The sequence below is a fragment of the Branchiostoma floridae genome, chromosome 2, assembly GCF_000003815.2.
Source record: "Branchiostoma floridae strain S238N-H82 chromosome 2, Bfl_VNyyK, whole genome shotgun sequence".
In the NCBI taxonomy this organism is placed as follows: domain Eukaryota; kingdom Metazoa; phylum Chordata; class Leptocardii; order Amphioxiformes; family Branchiostomatidae; genus Branchiostoma; species Branchiostoma floridae.
Genome location: NC_049980.1, coordinates 10,766,310 through 10,784,920, shown reverse-complemented (window position 1 = coordinate 10,784,920; position 18,611 = coordinate 10,766,310). Strand labels below are relative to the sequence as shown.

Below are 18,611 nucleotides of genomic sequence, written 5' to 3'. Positions count from 1 at the left end.
CTTCATCAAAGGACGCCGGCTATCAATCAAACACGGCTGTTGATTAGACTTAGAGTTCAAACAGTCATGTGCTGTGTGCCAGTTGACAGCGAACTTCATGCTACGTGATGTTTTACATTGCTTGGACCTTCTTTCCTACAGCGGTGCTTCTACAAAATATTTAGACTGTAACACTGAGTCCCACATGTTTTATAGAATAGAATTTGACGCAGAACAGCATTTTTTGCTGGGTATTTTTCTTGAAACATGTCCGTGGGAATATCAGCGAGGCGGCGACGTAGGGATATCAGACCGTCAACAAAAGTCGCACGGCGGCTAACGGCGCAGCGAAGATGCTAGCGCTATAAATAAGCGCTTCAACTAAGGATGGCAACCCGTACAATATTTTTGTATACTGTTGAGCTAAGTTAAGTTTGTTGTTTATGAGGTTTTAGTTGTCTTTGAAGCTTTGACCCGAAATATTTTAAAGTCAAACTGCTGAAGAGAAGTAAGTGACTGCTACGATTATCGTAGATATGGCCCTAAAAAAACTGATAAAAGAAGCCTTCTCAATAGTCTAAAATGCAAGAGCTTCCGGGGGGGCTTCGCCCACCTGGGTCCCCCCCACAGTGGCCCTGCCCCTGGACCCCGCCAGGGACATTCGGCGGCCCCCGGACCCCTGTCCGACGCTTTGAAAAAATCCTGGCGAGAAGTCTGTACGGCCTGAGTCTTCAAGTTAACGTATTGTGTGGTCCCGCTTATGAATATTAATTAGCCTTCGCTTTCCTCTTCGCTGATTGGCTGAACCATTAATTGAATTAACTCTTCCTGCCGGCTAGACGCAGGTGCAGATGTCGGCTCTGTGGGGTGAACGTCCGAAAGGTCATGGCATGGAGAACGAAAGAAAACCAATTTCCCCCCAAAAAAGTGCTGTAATTAAGCCTTTTACAGTACTTTATGCCAAAAATTTCACTTGGATCATTTTACCAACTATCTTATGCCTATCTATACCAAATGTTACTCATACCAGGGTACAGGGGTGCAAAATATACCGTTATAAGACCGTCAACAACAGTCGCACGGAGCTAACAGCGCAGCGAAAATACCATCGCTAGCGTTTCCACTTCGGATAACAAGTTATAAGTACTGTTGAACTCAGTAACGTTAAAGTTTGTTTTTAGTTGCCTTTGACGGTTTGACCTGAAATAGTGTTACGCTAAACTCCTGAAGAGAAGTTAAGTGACTGCTGCGATTATCATAGATATGCCCCTAAGAACTGATACAATATAAAGCCTTCTGAATAGTCTAAAATGCGAAAGCCTTAGGCGGGCTTCGCTCCCCCTGGCGGGAACACTGCTATATACGGGATCATGAGGCCCCGCTTATGAATATTAATTAGCCTTTGGCCTCCTCTTCGCTGATTGGCTAGGTCTTTGATTCAATTAACTCTCCGGCTGACGCGCACAGGTGTGGCTCTGTGCGGGGTCACGGAAGGTCACGTCAGGAGGCCAAAAGAAAACAAATTTCCCCTCAGAAAAGTGCCAAAATTAATCATTTTAAATTTGTTTATGTCAAAAATTTTACTTGAATCTTGTTACCAAGTATCTAATGCCTATCTATACCAAATTTCAGGTCATTTAATTGTAATACCAGGGTACAGGTGCCAAAAGTGTCCTTTTTTGGTAAAAAATTGACCAAAAATCGCAAAAATAAGCATTTTGTTGCACTGTACACCAAAAGTGTTATTGAATTTATATGAAGGGATTATCAAGGCACATCTGTGTCAAATTTCAGCTCATTCGGTTGCAATACCAAGGTACAGGAGCCAAAAGTGTCATTTTTTGGTCAAAAATTGGTCAAAAAATCGCAAAAATAAGCATTTTGTTGTACTGTACACCAAAAGTGTTATTGAATTTATATGGGGGCATTATCAGGGCACATCTCTGTCAAATTTCAGCTCATTTGGTTGTAATACCAGGGTACAGGGGCCAAAAGTGTCCTTTTTTGGTCAAAAATTGGTCAAAAAATCGCAAAAATAAGCATTTTGTTGTACTGTACACCAAAAGTGTTATCGAATTTATATGGGGGCATTATCAAGGCACATCTCTGTCAAATTTCAGCTCATTTGGTTGTAATACCAGGGTACAGGGGCCAAAATATACAGTTTTGGTCTAAAATTGACCAAAAAATCTCAATAAAATCATTTTAGAGACAGATATGAAAAAACTGAGAAAAAAGCATCAAGGTATTGGCCCATTCTACCCCTGTGCCAAATTTCAGGTCATTCGGTCCAGGAACGGCGGAGATGAATCACTTTGAAGATTTGACAGGAGAAGAAGAAGAAGAAGAAGAAGAAAGAAGAAACATTACGAATACAATATATTTCACCATACTATGTATGGCTGAAATATAATGATATTTATGCCAACGCAAAAATGCAGAAGTGCTGGAAACTTTCTAATAGTTTGAAATGAAAGATCTTTGCGCCAAATGTATTTCTCCTGATCTGTGTTTCAGCCGTACAGTGCCCACTGCTGACAGCACCTGTAAACGGTTCGCTGACAGGGTCCAACTCCTACCGGAACACTGTCCTGTTCACCTGTGACCCTGGTTACCAGCTTGTAGGTGGGAACAGGCGGACATGCCGGGCAGACGGCACGTGGAATGACAGCAACCCCACCTGTATAGGTATGGTGTGTTTTTCTTTTAAATCTGGAGCCTACCAAGAAAATAAACAGCGTTACTAGGAGCAAACGTTTACAATTATGATAGTCTGTATTCTCTTTTCCGGAACCCACTAAAAGGAAACACAGCGCTACTAGGAGCAAACGTTTACAATTAATCTCTTTTCCGGAACCCTTATGCGTGCAGCTGCCTAAAGACTGAATCATGTAGGATACAATGCAGAAAAACACTCCTGATCGAAGCAATACCAGAACGTCATTGCCATGTCATTTCATCTACCGTCATGGTTAATAGCATATTTCCGTCAGACGACTGATGAAATTCATAAAGATTAACATGGATTGATTAGATGATTTTCGTGTTTTCTCAGCTTGCCTGAACCCCCTTGGTATGGAATCTGGAGCCATCCCTGACGACAGCATCACGGCGTCGTCTACCTGGAATTCCGACCACCTGCCTCGCGATGGCCGCTTAAATAGGGTTCAGGGGCATGGTGCATGGTCAGCGGGCAACAACTCAATAGGGCAGTGGTTGCAGGTAGACAGAAACTTAGACGTATCAAATAATTGCCTTCTTGGAAAGTGATCCATTTTCTTAAATCACTAAGAGCGATTCTGTAGAACATCATTACTGGACCGCTTTACGTGTGTCATTTTGGCACTTCAATTTCATAAACATGTAAGATGTGTTTTGCATGGAATGTCGTGGCTTTGTACCAGTGTCCATTGTTTAGTCTTCTATCAGTCGAATATCCTCAAAACTTAAGTTTATTCTTTTTACGTTTCACTGGTTTCTAGGTGGATTTAGGAGAGATGATACTCGTCTCGGGAACCATCATTCAAGGTCGCGTTTATTCAGTGAGTGGGCAATGGGTAACCTCCTACAAACTACACTACAGTGCAGATGGAATCAGTTGGACGGCCTATGCGAACAGTGATGGCTCAGACAAGGTATTCAAGATCTTCGCATTTTCTTCACGGAGTTCGTCAATTGAGCAAAACGTTTCATTGCTCATGGTGAAGAACACCAGAAGTCTTGCTTTTGGGTGCCTCGCGTTCTACGCACACACAAGGAAGTTGTTATATCAGGCCATTCTCCCTCTAAAAGGAAGACATAAATAATCTAAGATTATTCGTTTATTGTCCAGGTCTTTGCGGGAAACACTGACAGGAACACCCCTGTCACCAACCTTCTGGACCACCCCGTTGCGACCCGCTATGTACGCGTCGTGGTTCAGTCCTGGTATACCCACATCAGCATGAGACTTGAGGTTCTAGGCTGCTACGGTAAGCTCCTTTGAGATATTCGTCTTTCTGTCTAAATGCCTTCTATAGATTCCAAATTTGCTTAGGAATTAATACTGCCCACCGTTGATCACAGAATAAGCATAGACACGATTGTTGGAGAAATTTCCTGTTATTATAGTGTTAAACTAGTCTCTTAATTGACCTGTTCACGCTTATATTTTCAGGTGCTGACCTCGTAGGTATGTGGCCATTAAACGCACTGTATGGCTCATCAGACGTAACAGGAAACGGAAATGACGGGGTAGCTACAGGAGTCCAGTTAACCCCAGGTCCTTTTGGCGACAGCGAAGGTGCTTTCCTGTTTTCCGGGGCTACAACTTCCTACTTGAAAATCCCCAACAATGGCAGGTTGGACGTGCGATTCTCATTCACCATACTGGGCCACATTTTCCCCACCGGTGGGGATGGACCTATCTTCGACTACGTCGGAAGCGATAACACCTGGGCAGTTCACCTGTGGCAATTATCTTCAGCGCCCCTGTTTATGCGGTAACTACGGACTTCTTACTGCTGAAAACAATTACTGTATGCATCTTCTGAAAGAAGCCCGAAATGTCGTTGTACTTTGTACGCTATATTTGCAAGTCTTTTTACCTACTTCATGGCAAGGTAGAACTAACGTTACACTGTTCTTGCGTCTCTTGCGAAATGAATCTATGAATGTATACCATCAATATCAAGGCAAAGAGACCAAAATCCGCGCAAAGTCAAATCCTTTTCAAGATTGCTCGAAAATAAATGGTGTCAAGGAGACGCTGTACATAAAGGTTAAAATAGCAACAAATGTATATTGCAATCTATGCACGGTTTTACAACATAGATGTTTTAAGAATTTGTGCCGTTTTATAGCAATTCATATTTTGAATTGTTGTGTTGTAGCGTCGCGGGAAGAGATGGCTCCCTTTCATCAGCGGTATCAGCGGACGTGCTGCAACAGAACACGTGGAGTTACGTGGGCGGGACGTACGACAGCTTTACAGGTGTGGAATCAATTTGGAACGACGGTGAACTGGTCGGTGAAACACACATTGGAGTTGCCGAAGTCGCAAGTCAGTACCCTGTCCGGGTGGCGGTAAGGGACGGAGATGATCGGTACTTCGCGGGCCGTATCGCCTGTCTGCAGCTGTACAACTACGCCATGACCAAGGAACAGATCGCTGCAGCACGGGATAAGTGCAGAGGTAATATGGCATCAAAATTAAAATAAATCTGCACAAGTCTACAATGAAATTGTAAAGTTGTAAAAATGGACGTAGGGGCACCGTTCATTCCGAAACGACGTTTTTTTTTCACGATGCAATTGTAGCGTGGCGGTAAACGTATTTACGTGCCTCCTCCAAGATATTATTTTGACACGAAAATCAATAAATAAATGAAGACCTTTATTGCACATACATATACAATAAGACGTTATCGTGGTATATCCAGGTGTATAGCACGATGTATGTGACTACCTCAGGACTTACGTTAACGGAAGAATGATATGCCGGCACCGCTCATGAAAACCTACAGTTTTAGAATAAATTCATTCAGTTCGAAATTTTCTTGTTGTTCCTTCTCCACAGAGTGCCCCAACACAGGCTATGTTTACTTTAACGGAATTTGCTACAAGAGCTTTACAGAACGAAAAACGCGCGACGAGGCTCGCCAAGCTTGTGCGGTAGACGGAGGGATTTTAGCCATGCCGAAGGACAGCGAGACCAACGCTTTTCTCGCCAGTCTACCTGAGGTAACAGGAGGCCGCTGGCTTGGGCTGACTGACCCCAACGGAGACGGCCAGTGGGTGTATGATGATGGGCAAAACCTGACGTCATCAGACTACTCCAACTGGCAACCCGACGACAGGGACAACGGTTCCGGCTGTGTTGCATTTTGGGCGAGAGAGTCTGTGTGGGATCCAAGAGCCTGCAACTACTGCAGGGGATTCATCTGTCAGCTACCCAAAGGTAAACGTTTCAATCACCTTCGTTCTGATTTATCACCTCACGGACGAGATGATGCAATCCTACCATTTCCCGACGAAATTAAAACAAAATCCGCTCCGCTCAGTATCCGGGACCTGCGTTAGTGTTTTCTTTTTAGTGGGTTAGGAAATCAAACGATTATTTGAGCTCCGTTGTGGCACTTCCCTTAATGGACTAGTTAATTATATGTCACAAATGTCGTACGAAACTAGCCTAGCATCTGATATGAACTTGTTTTATTACTGTAACTGCTCCTTATAATTGATATGGATGTCTGGTGTAATTGATACAAAGGCCAAATTTCTCCTAATTCTCTTCATATGTAGATTGCCCAATATCAGGCTACGTCAGTTTTAACGGACGTTGCTACAAGGACTTCCCCGAGCAAAAGACATACAACGAGGCCAGACAGGCGTGTGCCGAAGATGGGGGACTGTTAGCCATGCCGAAAGAGAGTGCGACCAACACTTTTATCTCAGGTCTGAGAAACGGAGACCAGTACCGCTGGCTGGGGTTGACAGATGCCAGCAGTGAAGGCCAGTGGGTGTTTGAGGACGGTCAAACCCTGGAGCCATCTGATTATTCTAACTGGCGCCCAGGTGAACCCAACAACGTTTCCCCAGGTGAAGATTGTGTCCTATTGTGGGATGCTGATGCCATGTGGAATGATGCGAGTTGCAGTGCCACTGCTGGATTCATCTGTCAGATAGGTATGCCTTGCAGTCATCCCGAGTAGCGTGTTGTATGGTTAGGCGCCTTTGTTGTCTAGCAGCTGTGAGTCGCTTTTCTTTGCTTCGATCTCGCATTTTGTTGCTTCCAGCGATCTCATCATTTATCTAACTTTACAACGTGTCTAGGACAGGGCCGCGTCTGGAACTGTTACCGGGTCATGTCGATGACATTTCGACAGAAATGCGTGATTCTACTAAATATGCTTGAATCACCCCGCCCCTGCTTGTATCTGAACCGCTTGATATAGAGGAAATAAATAGCCGCACCCTTGTTTGACGTAGATGGATATCTAAGTATTACCTTTTATTTTGCCACTTATAGACATAGACGCCTGTCTGTCTTACCCTTGTGACGTTCATGCCACTTGTACGGATAATCCTGCTCCTGCTCTTGATGCGACTTGTTCCTGCAACACTGGATATACAGGAGATGGATACGTGACCGGAAATGGATGTTCAGGTACATTTTATATCAACTTAACTCAAAAGCCAGAATCAGTTTAGCTGGTATGTGCATTCAGATCGAATGTCGGGTATTTGCATCCTTCCTCAAATTCTTCTAGTATAACATCTCATGTTGTCTACAGATATAGATGCCTGTTTGGCTAATCCGTGTGACGCCCAGGCCACCTGTACGGATAATCCCCCTCCTGCCCTTAATGCGACTTGTACCTGCAACACTGGATATACAGGGGATGGACTCATTAGTGGAACTGGATGTTCAGGTATGACGTTCCTGTCTACCGTGCAGATTGTATCGGTCGTTTATGTTTATGGTAACAATTTGTTTTTCCCCCAAAAGATGCAAGAGATAGCCGAACGAATGTACTTGTTATTACACACTTTATGTTATCACATCGATCCAATATTACAATTCCTTATTTTGTAGGAAATAATACTCAATATCCTTTATGGGTTAGATTTCTACATACTATTAGGTCTTTTCATGCACGCGCGCGTCTGTGTGTGTGTTCAAGATCAAAATTTGAAATTGCAACTTTCAGACCTAGATGCCTGTTCGGCTAATCCGTGTGATGCCCAGGCCACCTGTACGGATAATCCCCCTCCTGCCCTTAATGCGACTTGTACCTGCAACACTGGATATACAGGAGATGGTCTAGTTAGCGGAACTGGATGTTCAGGTATTCCATTCTACCAAATCTGTGTATGAATGTCGACGTTACAGCGCATTTTGTGTAAGAACAATTTTGTAAGAACAAGGTTGGTTATTCACATTTTTTTAAAGCCGCAGATACCTTTCTGATAATTCATTACCCTACTGCCACATTCAGACACGGATGCCTGCTCGGCTAATCCGTGTGACGCCCAGGCCACCTGTACGGATAATCCTCCTCCTGCCCTTAATGCGACTTGTACCTGCAACACTGGATATACAGGGGATGGACTCGCTAGTGGATCTGGATGTTTAGGTTTGAATGTTTTTCAAAACATGTCAACATTAGCCTGGGTACCACTCCCAGGTTCGCCTCTGCTTCTTGAATAGCAGAAAAGCGACTGTATAAAGTGTATAATAAAGTTATAGTTATAGTTATAATATTGTTTAGTTGGTACCCAGGCTATGTCAACGCTGCCAATTCGTTGAAAATCATCCATTAGGTCACTTGTCTTTGCTTGTTTGTGCTCCTTAGATTATTATCCAACATGGTTTTCCTATCTCTAATATCAAATCTGATGTTGCCATATCTTCAGACATAGATGCCTGTTCAGCTAATCAATGTGACGCCCAGGCCACCTGTACGGATAACCCCCCTCCTGCCCTTAATGCGACTTGTACCTGTAACACTGGATATACAGGAGATGGACTCGTCAGCGGAAATGGGTGTTTAGGTACATATTTCTATTAGACACAGAAGTATAGATATTTTGTCTGATTCGTGCAATCAGCTGCAGAACATTGGGTTTTGTAGTTCATTCTTTCACATGTTGCAAATATCACTAATCCGTGCCACGCCCAGGCCACCTGTACGGATAATCCTCCTCATGCCCTTAATGCGACATGCACCTGCAACATTGGATATACAGGAGATGGTTATAATAATGAAACTGGATGTTCAGGTTCGTTTCATGTTAACTTAAGCCAAAATATAGGTAGTTGGGCTGATTTGTGTATTCAGAAAGTGGGATACTTAGATTTATTTTTTTCACATCTTTTTTATATTAAATCTGATTTTCACATCTTTCTCATATAAAATCTTCAGACAAAGACGCCTGCTTGGCTAATCCGTGCCACGCCCAGGCCACCTGTACGGATAATCCCCCTCCTGCCCTTAACGCGACTTGTACCTGCAACACTGGATATACAGGAGATGGTTATAATAATGGAACCGGATGTTCAGGTTCGTTTCGTATCAACATTTTACTTGAAATCTGTTGGCACATTTTGTGTATCCAGGACATGGGATATTTACCTGCATGTATGCAGGTATGGTTTTGATGCTGGTGGGAACTTTTCGGTAGCCGGGGATGTAGGGCGCTGTATCTCGTGAACGGATGGTGCGAGCACGACGATTTTTGGTACGTGGGTTGGGGATGGTAGCCTGACACTCAGGTGTGATTTTGGGCCTCCTGGCGCTTGACCTTGACATTGAAGGTGGCATTTTTTGTGTTTTTGGGGCACTTTTGGCGCTGTGTGTCCGGAACGATACGCGCGATTGCGACGATTTTTGGTGCATGGGTGGGGGGTTGTTGCCTGTTGCCTAGGATTGACTTTGGGCCTTGTCGCGTTTGAACTTGACCCGGCAGGTCGAATTTTGTGTCCGGGAGGGGTGTTTCCGGAGTTATATCTTCTGAACGGCTGGTGCTGGCGCGATGATATTTGGCACATGTGTCGGCGGTGGCTGAATAATGCTCAATTTTGATTTTGGCGCCCTTGGTGCTTGAACTTGACATTTTAGGTTACCTTTTGTGCGGGCACGGGGCGTGCGCTGTATCTCCGGAACGCAAGGTGCCATTGTGTTGCCATTTGGTACGTGAGTTGTTTGTGGTGTCCTGGTGGTCAGGTTTGATTTTGGGCCTCCTAGTGCTTGAACTTGATACTGTATAGGTTGACCCTGTTTTAGTGTGGTTGGGGCATCCTCCCAATATCTGCTTGGTTTTAAAAACAGATTATGGTTGGGTGTAGAACCATCATCTGGCCTGGGCCACCTTCAATGTATCAGGTTACTTAGTGGCACTGACAGTTTGCCAGATGACGGGAGTGTACAAGATTATATATCTGTTGGTCAGGTATAATTGGAGTTTGCTTATTACTCTTTGTGGTGTTTCTAGAGCTGTATAGTACTGAGTTTTAAGTTCCGGTACAAGTTCCTTTACCCTGTTGGCAATCATGGTTGAACTTGAACTTAAACAGAAGAAGATGCAATTTTCTAATGTGGAGGAGAACTGTATAGAGTGTGGGCATAAGAGAAAGGTATGTGTATGATTTGTCCTGTGTTTCTTTTTGTTTCTTTGGTAATGCCATTTCCATACTGTATACATGTAATTTGTTGTTTTGGGCTAGTCATATTCGCTTGGTTTTTGGGCCTGCTTAATCTATGGTACAGGCAGGGTTAAGTGGTGGAGGCTTAGCTTTGTTCTGTTTTAAATTCAGTATCGTTTGTTGCATTTTGTCGCGGCAAATATATGATGAAATTCCCCTTCTAAGCAACTGCTCATTGGTTTGCGGGGATGTTTGCTGGGTGTTTGCTTTGACTACAACAGCTTCTGAACTTTTCAAAGCTTCCATTGCCAGCAGCTTGCCATCTATAAATGGGATTGACAAGGACATTTTTCATAGTAAATTATGCTGTTAAATTTGGCTTAGATACTACAGGAGATTTAGGTTTGGGTTGGATGGATTGAATGAAAATATCATACCACCCTGGGGACTAACTGTTGCTGCTGCATGGGGGCTACCACTATTCATGTTGTCTAATGTCTATGGAACTACAGATAAAAGTATCATTGGTCAAATTATGCGAGTAACATTCCGATGTCAAGTGAATAACACCCCAGAAATAAATCTTTAATGAATATCATTGGAAGAACACAAACCAAGGAGACTTAGCAGCTGCATTAGGTCAGTACATTGAAATGGGAAGATATTAGTATATCATGTGACAGAGTAACTACATGTGCATGGGCCATCTGAGACAAAAAAAGGTAGCGTCTCAACAACTTCAAAGTACTATGGTTGGTTACATACTTAAGAAATCCAAAATAAGTAATGTTCATCCCTGTCCAAACTTACAAATTCAGAAAATGGAATTTCAGAGTCAGACTTTTGCATGGTGCACAACCAACACAGTAAAAAGCTCATTTTTCCAACCACGTACCACAGACAAAAAGGCAAAAATACACAATAGGTCTACAGAAACCCAATACATTTCATGCAGGCCTGAGGTCTACGAACTCTTGTTATATATTTTTTTTTCTCACAAATTTTCAATATCTGATATTGCAATCCTTAGATATGGACGCCTGTTTGGCTAATCCATGTCACCACCAGGCCACCTGTACGGATAATCCCCCTCCTGCCCTTAACGCGACTTGTACCTGCAACACTGGATATACAGGAGATGGTTATAATAATGGAACTGGATGTTCAGGTTCGTTTCATATTAACTTAAGCGAAAACATAGATAGTGTGGCTGATTTGTATATTCAGAAAGTGGGATACTTAGATTTATTTTTTCACATCTTTTTCATATCAAATCTAATTTTCACATATTTCTCATATAAAATCTTCAGACAAAGACGCCTGCTTTGCTAATCCTTGTGACGCCCAGGCCACCTGTACGGATAATCCCCCTCCTGCCCTTGATGCGACTTGTACTTGCAACACTGGATATACAGGAGATGGTTACAAAAATGGAACCGGATGTTCAGGTTTGTTTTGTTTTGTATTAACTTTACTTGAAATGTGTTGGTAAATTGTCTTTATTCAGGTTATGGGATATTCAATTTTTTCTCACATGTTTATTATATCGATATTGTAATTTTCAGACATCGATGCTTGTTCGGCTAATCTATGTGACGCCCAGGCCACCTGTACGGATAATCCCCCTCCTGCCCTTAATGCGACTTGTACCTGCAACACTGGATACACAGGGGATGGTCTCGTTAGTGGAACCGGATGTGAAGGTATTCTCACATACCTGCATGTAGTATCATGTCAATGGCATTGCTTTTGAGTCAAAAATGGTACATAAAGAGGCTCTTTTTTACGGGTGCGTGTACTTAATCTAATACATGTATTATCATCTCGTATTGCAACATTCAGATATGGATGCCTGTTCGGCTAATCCGTGCCACGCCCAGGCCACCTGTACGGATAATCCCCCTCCTGCCATTGATGCGACTTGTACCTGCAACACTGGATATACAGGAGATGGTTATAATAATGGAACCGGATGTTCAGGTTCGTTTCGTATCAACATTTTACTTGAAATCTGTTGGCACATTTTGTGTATCCAGGACATGGGATATTTATATATTTTTTTTCTCACAAATTTTCAATATCTGATATTGCAATCCTTAGATATGGACGCCTGTTTGGCTAATCCATGTCACCACCAGGCCACCTGTACGGATAATCCTCCTCCTGCCCTTAACGCGACTTGTACCTGCAACACTGGGTATACAGGGGATGGTTTAAATAATGGAACCGGATGTTCAGGTTCGTTTCGTATACACCTTTTACTTACAATGTGTACACACTTTGTTCATTCGGGACATGGGATATACACATTTCATTTTTTTCACGTGTTACTAATATCGATATTGTAATTTTCAGACGTGGACGCCTGTGTGACTAATCCATGTGACGCCCAGGCCACCTGTACGGATAATCCCCCTCCTGCCCTTGATGCGACTTGTACCTGCAACACTGGATATACAGGGGATGGATATAATAATGGAACCGGATGTTCAGGTTCGTTTTGTATCAACATCTTACTTGAAATATGTCGGCACATTTTGTGTATCCAGGACATAGGGTATTCATTTTTCTTTTTCTCTAATTTTTAATATATGATATTGCAATCCTTAGATATGGACGCCTGTTTGGCTAATCCATGTCACCACCAGGCCACCTGTACGGATAATCCTCCTCCTGCCCTTAACGCGACTTGTACCTGCAACACTGGATATGCAGGAGATGGATATAATAATGGAACCGGATGTTCAGGTTTGTTTCTTATTCACTTACTTAAAATATGTTGGTACATTGTGTTTATTCAGGATATGGGATATTCAATTTTTTTTCTTACATGTTTCTAATATCCATATTGTAATTTTCAGACGTCGACGCTTGTTTGGCTAATCCGTGTGACGCCCGGGCCACCTGTACGGATAATCCCCCTCCTGCCCTTAATGCGACTTGTACCTGCTATCCCTGGTATACGGGAGATGGTCTTGTTAACGGAACCGGATGTTCAGGTATCGCCTACGTATAATCTATACAAATAGTTTTCCTTGTGGGCGAGTTGACACAGGGGATTGTTTGGCTATGATTTTCTTGTTGTTACATTAGCTCTTATAAGATTATAGTTTTGTAACCATTCCTTTTTTGCTGGTCACAGTTAGTGTCAACTTGCTTTGTGATTAAACCATGGAAAATTCTTCCTTAACCTTGTTTGGTTGGTTCTATGCTATTAGATTTACTAAAACATATTTTGTGAGAGAGTGGATATGGGAGCCCAGAAAACCTAAATACGATAGCAGTATGACACCAAGGCTAACGCTCTGACCATTTCAGTAACAACCGCGCCTCCAAAGCTGATGCACCGAGTCCTGCACGGTGTTCACGAACATTTGGAGCTGTTTTCCACAAATGACAGCGCTACCAGGGCAGACTGGGAAAAGTGGAGAACAGGGAAGGCCGTTCCACGGGATTATGAGAAGGAAAGCAGTCCGTCAACGAGAGGTATTATATACGTTTACTTATTTATTACGTATTACATTTCGTAAAATTCGACCGGCCTGTTGGCAACATAAACAAATGGCAATTTTAACTTTCATTTATAAATAGATCGCTTGCACGTGTCCACATGCACCTACGAGTAGAATGTGACCTGGACATATATGATTAAACTTTGTTCTTCAATCACATATATATTAGGTGGAGTATTGGACGCTTTACATTCCAATTGTAGAAAAAGCTGTCTCGTTACTAGTACCTTTAACAAGAACCGTCATGTGGTACAACGTTAAAAATTATGAAATGCATTAATGATCATATCCTGAACCAAACAATAATGTCAACTACATCTGTGATGTTTCTTTTAACCAGAAGTCTTATTCATAGAATAGGTATCATTAAGAGTTCTGTTTAAGAATGTTTTTCTTTTCCATAACAGATGGTAACGTCGAGGTGATTTACACTGTGGCTGTTCTTGAAGTCGGGCCGCTTTCTGAAGCAGACTCGGTGAGTCTGTGGTTTTCATTTGTTTACATACATGTTGCGATGGTGTGGTGTGCAATGGTTGCAAATCCTCCCTTCTAGAGTTGGTGATTCTCTGCAAATCACCCGGACTCCAAGAAGAATAGTGGCATATCAGTCACTAACGAAGATCTGTATCAAAACAAGACAAACTAAAACCAAACCCTGAACTATTTATAACTTTGATCTATTTACCCTCCTCCAGAATATGACGGTGACAGTTGAATACTCCATGGCCTGGGTTGACGATCGGCTCGCAGAGCTGACAAGTCATGTGACTCCGGTCTCCAGTGCCCTCCTGTGGGTGCCCCCAGTCGCCTTCGGAAAAACCGTGCGAAGGGTCGCGCACATCAAAGATGACAAGAAGGACAATAGCACCATAAATATGTGGCTTCAGCGACAAGGAATCATGTTCTATAAACTCACGTGAGTATTTTGATATCAGAACGACAGACGATCTATAAGCGATAATAATTCTAGAGCTTGCTGATAGCACAATTTGTGTGATGCATTTGGGAGTCTGATTCTTCTTGTTGTCTCTATCTGTGCACTGTTGACACCACTCACACCCATTTTCCTACTACAGAAGAAAGCTGGAGTTGGTTTGTCCACCAAGTCTAGAAGAATACCCATTTGACGACCATAAATGCAGCATTGAGCTCCATGGCTGTGAGTGATTTCTTTCGTATCCTTCCTAACTGAAACCCTTTTTGATTAATCGAATAAATCTATAACCAGAAAATGTATACCATGATAGTTCGTTTCTTTCTTTGCTAGGTATCTAGCTGAATATGATAGGTGCAAGACTCAATATGCCCAATCTATTTCATCTCATATTTCATAAACGCTTTACCCACTGTCTAGACGGCGAAGTTGTCTTCCCCTTCCGTCAACCGTCAAAATACAACAAAGCGAAACCTATCCAGGTGGACATGACTGCAGTAACGTCACAGTACGAGATGACAGGACTGAAACTCAGCTCCAGAGTTGCTCCATTCAATCAGCACATAGCTACAGGTAATGTAGCCTGGGTACCATCCGATTTTTACCGGATAGTTTCTTTTTAGGATAGCGAGTGTAAGGAGCCCCGGTAGAAATCGGATGGTACCCAGGCTACATGCATTCTTGTCAATTACGATTATTATTATAAATACATATTTTGAACATAATCTTCTTCGTTACACAGCCGTCTTTTATTCTTCTGTAGGCGTTCCGACAACTTCAGTCGTCTTTCTCAGTACTTGACATGTCATTGAAAACAGAATTTGACCTATTTTGATGTAATAACGTGGTTCTTGGCCATACTGTAAACGTCTTCAACTACAAACGTTCATAATGCACTGAAGAAGATGACAAACGGTCGTCGAAACGTCGACAGAAGAGCAAAAGCGGTTGTGTAACGAGGAAGACTATGTTCCATAGATCTACCAACCTAATGAAACGCATATGTTTACACACATATTGCCATTAAGGTTTTCATAGAAATAAAGTTGCCATCATATCATATGTCGAACTTTATCATATAACGTCGATTCGTTCTTCAACATATTATACAGATTGTGTCATGTTTGAAGCCAACTGCACGTACCCAGCAAACGACTGTCCGCTGATGAAAGGCTGTAGTGACGAAAGTGACGAATGTTACGGGTGCAAACACTTCGTGGGGACATGCAGCTACATGAGCGCTGCTGACCAGTGTTCCAACACATCATCGGGTGAGACTATTTGATTCCATACATTGATGAATCGTACTAATAGCGATGTACTATTGTATGCAGAGGTAACCCAGACAAGGACTGAGTTACTAGTATACGTTCTATTTTGTTCATTGTTGAATCTCTGTTTGTACCTCTCGATTTTGTTTTGCTTGCTGGAAATGCTTGTTGTGACCATCTCACATTACTAACCATAGATACTGTACATGTACCATCTTCTTCTTCTACAAGTTATATTGACGCTTCGTTCAATTGTTTGCCTAGTAACTTTTAGGGTTTTCACTGAATGTACCGAATTGAAAATATCTCATACTTAACCATGTTGCAGGTATGTCCACGCTTGAGATCCAGCTGAGCTTCTCCCGTCGGAGATGGAGTCACGTGTTCCATACCTTCGTCCCTAGTGTCGTCATTGTGGGCTGTTCCTGGATCTCCTTCTGGCTCCATCCACGTGACGTCACGGCAAGGGTCCAGCTGTGTGTCACGGCCATACTGGCACTCATCACAATGGCAGGCAATCGTAAGGAGCATGGGGTAAGACAAGACCGCAACCCAACTCTAGGTGGCATTTGAATGATGTCTTTTGAAATTTTTCCATTTGGCAATTGAATGATGTCTTTTATAACTTTTCATAGGTACAATAATAGGACAGGAGGAATTTTTGGTAATTTTCCTTAAATTTGAAACATTACATATAACGACGAGGATTCTGCTTGGGTAGGTAATTGTAATGCATATATTAGATATGTTTCCGCTATATAATAAAATCTTGGCAGGCCACTTTCTGCAGAACTTTGCTAACTCTAGCTTCGTAGCAGTGAAGATATCAAGTATGAAATAAACATGATGAGACCAAATTTGGTGTTGGTATTGTAATAATGATGCCAGATCAACTCTCACACTATTTCCTTCCACAGATCACAGTAGTCAGGGCAGAAGATGTCTGGATGTGCGGCGGTGTCCTCATTGTCACATTTGCTCTGTTTGAGACAGTTACCGTCAACTCCATTCTCAGCGGAAATTTCTTCATGGTGAGTTAAATGATGTTCACAACGAAGCCGATTGGCATTGAATGCTGACGTTTATACACAGAAAATGTGTCTGATGACGAATTTGAACATAGTAATTTCATGTATTCATAATGTACCTAGCCTTTATAACTGTCAAATTGATACTTATACTTACACTGCCAGTGTTCCTCCTCCTTTTGCATATTAATCCATAATTAGGATAAGCTTGTTCTTTAACTAGATATCTTCAGCATATCAATTCACAACTACGATATAAAACCTCCCTCCAACAAGATTTCTCCACCGACATTGACGAAAGACGCCGGATTGCTGTCTGAAAAGCATGACCGTTTCTCAAAGTATCCAGTTGCTTGAGTAACTGCTTTTTGGCGTCATGCGCCGACAGTCTTTAATACCAAATGTACGTGCCCCGATCGCGCTGATTTGATTTGATGTCGCTGTCCTCCCTTTCCCACAAATACAGCCCTCCTTCTGTAAGCGCCGTAGACCACGAGTTGAGCCGACACCAGGACCTTCGACAGCTTGGGCTGAAGAGGAGGAGACCACGGAAACACCATCTCCCGAGACTGCCGACAGGATCGACTTCTTCTCCAGAATCCTGTTCCCAATTACTTTTACTGTCTTTGTATCCGGATTCTTTCTGCACTATTTAGGGTGAAGACATGTTTATGATTAGCACATTGCTTGGTGTCCTGCTCCTAAAACATTATTGAATATCTAAACATTTTTGTGGGTCAGCTGAATATGAGATTTGGCCGAATGAGAAATAACGTTGGATAAGAGAATCGCTGGGGCAAACAACGGCTTAACTATTTTAAGATTTGCTGTAACCTTCCGAAAGACGGTACGAAAAGAAGTGAAAAGCCAGGAAGACCTTTATAAAACTATATCGCTAGAATTGAAATGCCCGGATGATTTTCGTAAGAATAAACAAACGACTTAGGGATAGGTAAAAATGTGTTCGACATTGTGTGTGTGCCCGTGCTTGTGAGTGTGTGTGTAAGTAAGTATGTGAATATGTTTAAATAGATAATACATACTATTTTTATTCAGACTATTGTATATATAAGCCTTAGAACTGTAATTCCGACTGGATTTAGTGAGCATGACATTGTTTGGCGCTGTTATAGTTTTACGCTGGAGTGTGATATTATGATGAAGCCATATTTTTCAAGAACTCATATCAATACTACTGTCACCATATTTCATATGATGCGTATCAAGAGGCAAATTAGTATGAACCATAGTGGCGGTAACGGTTGTGCATCGAAGAAAGAAAAATAATGACAATAACATGAATCGTTGGTATTTTGGGAGATGAATTGACCTGTTTCCGATGCTTTACTCTCGTCAGACAATGTTACCAAGTATATTACATTGAAATCCACGAAGGTCATGCAATGGAAGCGCCCTCGCTCGAATAATGACCAAATTACATGCAAATCAGTTGATGAACAATGAATCAAACCTAATACAGTAGAAGCCGTTTAATTGCACGGCCTATTTGCCAGTGAATTTCGTGCTATTATCCGGCTGGTGCAATAATGCGAAGTTATCTAGCTGGACCGCACCAGTTTGGGATTTGTGGATTCTGTGCAGTTAACAGAAGTGTGTGTTAATCCGTTGTGCAATTAACTGGCTTCTACTGTATCTACAAACAAATCAAGAACCCAAACATTTCATTTAATCGGGTTTGATTCATCTCAAGGTCATGACACATGCAGTTGGCAAAGTATTTACACTAGGTGGTGGTGGTGG

The 18,611-nt window shown here is 42.4% G+C and overlaps 3 protein-coding genes across 3 annotated transcripts in view; all 3 read left to right on the top strand.

The window, feature by feature from the left end:
• The window catches only part of LOC118403649, a 16,754-nt gene extending 10,083 nt beyond the window's left edge, over window positions 1-6,671 (top strand). The window contains exons 11-18 of the mRNA XM_035802426.1: window positions 2,497-2,667; window positions 3,035-3,201; window positions 3,462-3,614; window positions 3,812-3,950; window positions 4,136-4,460; window positions 4,851-5,152; window positions 5,537-5,917; window positions 6,277-6,671. Of these exons, the coding sequence (XP_035658319.1) occupies window positions 2,497-2,667; window positions 3,035-3,201; window positions 3,462-3,614; window positions 3,812-3,950; window positions 4,136-4,460; window positions 4,851-5,152; window positions 5,537-5,917; window positions 6,277-6,671 (2,033 nt within the window). The remainder of the gene's footprint in view (window positions 1-2,496; window positions 2,668-3,034; window positions 3,202-3,461; window positions 3,615-3,811; window positions 3,951-4,135; window positions 4,461-4,850; window positions 5,153-5,536; window positions 5,918-6,276) is intronic.
• A 6,291-nt stretch (window positions 6,672-12,962) lies between these two features.
• On the top strand, window positions 12,963-14,784 carry LOC118403639 (gamma-aminobutyric acid receptor subunit alpha-2-like). Its single transcript, XM_035802415.1, has 5 exons — window positions 12,963-13,104; window positions 13,424-13,591; window positions 14,025-14,092; window positions 14,313-14,533; window positions 14,694-14,784. Exons 2-5 carry the CDS (start codon window positions 13,447-13,449, stop codon window positions 14,782-14,784), a joined length of 525 nt encoding a protein of 174 aa, XP_035658308.1. The 5' UTR covers window positions 12,963-13,104; window positions 13,424-13,446.
• Window positions 14,785-14,977: 193 nt separating this feature from the next.
• LOC118409869 (gamma-aminobutyric acid receptor subunit beta-3-like) lies at window positions 14,978-18,609 on the top strand. Its single transcript, XM_035811238.1, has 5 exons — window positions 14,978-15,124; window positions 15,664-15,822; window positions 16,151-16,356; window positions 16,740-16,853; window positions 17,317-18,609. Exons 1-5 carry the CDS (start codon window positions 15,040-15,042, stop codon window positions 17,509-17,511), a joined length of 759 nt encoding a protein of 252 aa, XP_035667131.1. The 5' UTR covers window positions 14,978-15,039; the 3' UTR covers window positions 17,512-18,609.
• Window positions 18,610-18,611: the final 2 nt, after the last annotated feature.